Raw genomic sequence first — 3,821 nt, 5'->3', positions numbered from 1 at the left:
TACAGGTAGGCCGTGGCGTAAAGGACTCGCCTAAAGACCCACACTGAAGCTCAGAGCGCCCCCTGGGAAGCAAACCCAGGTTCCCAATCTGTCACCCAACCAACTGATCCACCTTCTGCACCAGACCAGCTTACCGTACCAGACCAGCTAACCATACCAGACCAGCTAACCGTACCAGACCAGCTAACCGTACCAGACCAGCCAACTGTACCAGACCAGCTAACTGTACCAGACCAGGTAACCGTACCAGACCAGCTAACCGTACCAGACCAGCTAACTGTACCAGACCAGCTAACTGTACCAGACCAGCTAACCGTACCAGACCAGCTAACTGTACCAGACCAGCTAACTGTACCAGACCAGGTAACCGTACCAGACCAGCTAACCGTACCAGACCAGCTAACTGTACCAGACCAGCCAACTGTACCAGACCAGCTAACCGTACCAGACCAGCTAACCGTAGCAGACCAACTCAGAGATCTTTCTTCTGCTGCACCAAGTCATACAAATACAAGAATTAACAACTAGCATAAAGAATGCATTGCAATCACAGAAAAGTTACAATTAATTCATAGTAAAAAACAAGAGTGAGAGAAGAGAAACAAATGAAAACATGCTACTTTTAAAATACTACATGATGAATCATGTCGACATGACAGTTTCAGTAAAAATAACCGTTTTCATGCCATTTTTTAAAGTTTTTGCATAATTGTAAGTGCGTTGGCAGTTTATTCCACTGAGAGACAAATTTTAAAGAAAATTCTGATTGGCCGAGTCCTTCGTTTACACTGGTCGTTACATGTGGACCTTCTGGTTCTGATGTCAACATAGTTTCTGAGAGGGGGAGGAGCCAGATTACTCATGATCTTAAACAGCCTCAAATGTGCAGGTTGGATATTTTTGTAAAACCGGAACCTTTGATGTTTGGTTAGTATTTGCCATTCCGGTCAGGTCCAGTCTGGACCGGTCAGATCCGGTCCGATGATGCTGTCTGTGAGTGTTTGGTTGTCCGATTTCCCGCCTCACATCTGGACTGTTAGTGTCTTTCATGCTCTTCCATGTGTCGGTGAAGGAACTCATTCCTCGTCTTGCTCCTTCTCGACCAATGGGATCCTTGAGTCCGTTCCCTCGGTTCGGATCACATTCCCGTTGACGACATTCCTAATCCTGCAGCTTTGCTCATGCAGGGTAAACCCTGAACCCCAAAGTTTGGAAACTCGTGCGTCACCACGCGGCCGTTCTCGCCTGTGAGGCCTCCGCCTAAACCGCAGGCTGGGATTCCTGGATCACCTCCTCCAGTGGCTCCGCCCAGACTGCTGCTCATCATGGCGGCGTCGATCAGCTCCTGCATGAACAACAGGGGTGTCGGGATTAATCAATGAGTCAAGTTTTATTCTGTGATCCAACCAGATCGATCTGAGGCAAGTTGTTAATCGAATCAACCCGTCCCACAAAAAAAAGTTGTTTCAAAATGAAACTCGATCATCGATCTTGGAAAATCCCGTCTGGATTGAGACGTGGTCGGTTTATTTTCCTCTAAGGTAAAAACGACCATCCCAGGAAAGGGATTCTACTCACCTGCTCCGGTCCAGTGTCATTGGATTTCTTCTGGACTGTAATTTTGAATCTGCTGTGCTACAAACCCCATAAACCCTCTGCAGGACCACATGATATGGAGGAGGTGTGGGGGTGTGTGTGTGTGGGGGGGGTGTATTTCATGTTTTGTGCAGTATAAGTTTGTACCTACATATCACTTTTAAAACCACAGACACCAGTAGAAAGGTCCAAAAACAAAGAACCAAAACCAAATATGAATCAGATCCACAAACACAACTTATGATATGAATTTAACATGAATTCGTTACAGCCTGAAAAAATAAGTATTTCTCACGTTGAAGCTCAGTAAGCCTTAAAAAATGAACTTGAATATTTTCCTTTGTTGGAAGAGTCTGAAGGATCCCCGTGAAGCAGCAGAGAGAAGCTCTGAGCCGGGCGATGAAAACACTGACGGATCCTGGAGGAACGCTGACGCTGCGTAAACCTGCATCTGTTCTTCCCAAACTCCTCCTGAAATCAGCTGAAGATGTGGTCAAGGTCTTCTCAGATGGTTCTGACCCACAGACGGTTCTGCTCCACACCTGACTGTCAGAGCAGGAAGAACCTCTGGGTCTGATAGGAACCAGAATTATTCTTCCTACTTTTGTAAGATGTTCAAACAGGTCATGTGACCAAAATCTCTCCATGAGGAAGTGAACAGGGCCAGCTTTGATCTGATGATGACTCATCAGACATTAACTCTGCCGATGGTAGAGGAGGCGGAGCTTCATCTCTGTTGTCCTATCAGTGGGTTTGAATATCTCCGGGATTTTTCCCGACCTGGTTGCCTCGTCAAGCTGATCCTGTTCGTTTTTTTACCACTTTTATGAAACCGAAAGAATCCTGAGCAGATTTCAGGAGGTCCAAACCGTTCTCTGCGGTGACAGCAGACTGCCCTGCTGAGCATGCTCAGACACGGATCTGATGAAACTCTCAGCTGAAGCTTGCAGTTCCGTCTGCCAGCCGCAGAATCCGGTCTTTGTCCTCAGATGTGACGGGAATAACAAGAAGAGAACCACAACAGAGTTACAGCTAGTTCGTTCTGTCTGAGCATTTCCTCTGATTCTATCATCACAGTCTGATGAAGGAGGCCGCCGCCTCGTTACACAGACAGCGGCGAGACGGTCAGTGAGGCAGCGGCATGAAGGAGCTGCTGAAGCTGAAAGCATCAATAATGAAACGGGGTTCAGCTTTCAGAATGAAGAAGCTTTTCTACCAAACCAAACAGACTGACACTCAGCTGGAGGAGGGGGGGGGGGAGTGCAAACGGTCGGCTTAACCCTCGTGTTCTCTTATGGGGTCCAGATGACCCCACCCCCCGGACATCGATGTGTGACCCCTCCCATGACAAAGGTGGACAGGATTTCATGTCTGACAATAAAACATCATTGAAAACAAAAGTTCAGCTTACAGGGTCCAGATGACCCCCCTGTTAATGTAAACATGCCGAGGATAGCACGAGGGTTAGCACATTATTCACTTCAATCCTCGTGTTTTCTGCAGGAGAACCTCTACGAGATAGAGATCTGGATATCTGCTGAGATAAAACGACTAGACAGAAACCAGGTCAGTCCAGGGATGACATCACTTCCTGTGCTACCTGAGGTCATATTACATGATGACACAGATGGACATGAAAGACACACAAAAGACTAGTGGTCATGTGACCTGTTAACACCATGACTGTAGAGAACAGGACCGAGTGACACTCGAACCCTTTAGTCTCAGTTTTGATCAGAAAAAAGGTCTCACTAGTTTTACTTTGAAAACAGGAACTTTCACCGACACTTTATTTTGAAGAATTGTTTACTCTGGTGACAGTAGTCCTGCGCGTTCCGCTTTGTTTTAGTTCATGAATTAAAATCCAACATTATTCTCTTTTTAAAGCAATAAATACATCTCTCATTAATTATATTTTACTACAGTAAATGTTTCTACTTTATTTATAAAGACCATGAATCAGCGATCTCCCACATTATGAATATTCCTACTGGAATTTTCAGGAGCAGATCATGAATATCCGAGTACTCGGATACTCGTTCCGGCCCCAATACAAACGCAGACTTGGACTGAGTCAGACCAGTCACAGTCGTCTGGCTCCAAACGGTGACGTCCGCTTTGCAGAAAAATGACGATTGTGTGGTGCACCCAAAAATGTGCATCCACATTTGGTATTTTATTTTGAAAGCCATTCATATTCATTAATTAAAATATAATTTAATTTA

General features: G+C 45.7%; 1 protein-coding gene across 1 annotated transcript in view; it reads right to left on the bottom strand.

The window, feature by feature from the left end:
* Positions 1–13: 13 nt before the first annotated feature.
* Positions 14–3,821, bottom strand: part of LOC112141341 (glutamate receptor 1) — a 52,211-nt gene continuing 48,403 nt past the window's right edge. The window contains exon 18 of the mRNA XM_024264457.2: positions 14–1,345. Coding sequence (XP_024120225.1) covers positions 1,139–1,345 — 207 coding nt within the window. The 3' untranslated portion in view covers positions 14–1,138. The remainder of the gene's footprint in view (positions 1,346–3,821) is intronic.

Source organism: Oryzias melastigma, linkage group LG14, assembly GCF_002922805.2.
Source record: "Oryzias melastigma strain HK-1 linkage group LG14, ASM292280v2, whole genome shotgun sequence".
Taxonomy (NCBI): Eukaryota; Metazoa; Chordata; class Actinopteri; order Beloniformes; family Adrianichthyidae; genus Oryzias; species Oryzias melastigma.
The sequence above is the reverse complement of the archived record's forward strand: the minus strand, read 5'-3'. Positions and strand labels throughout refer to the sequence as shown.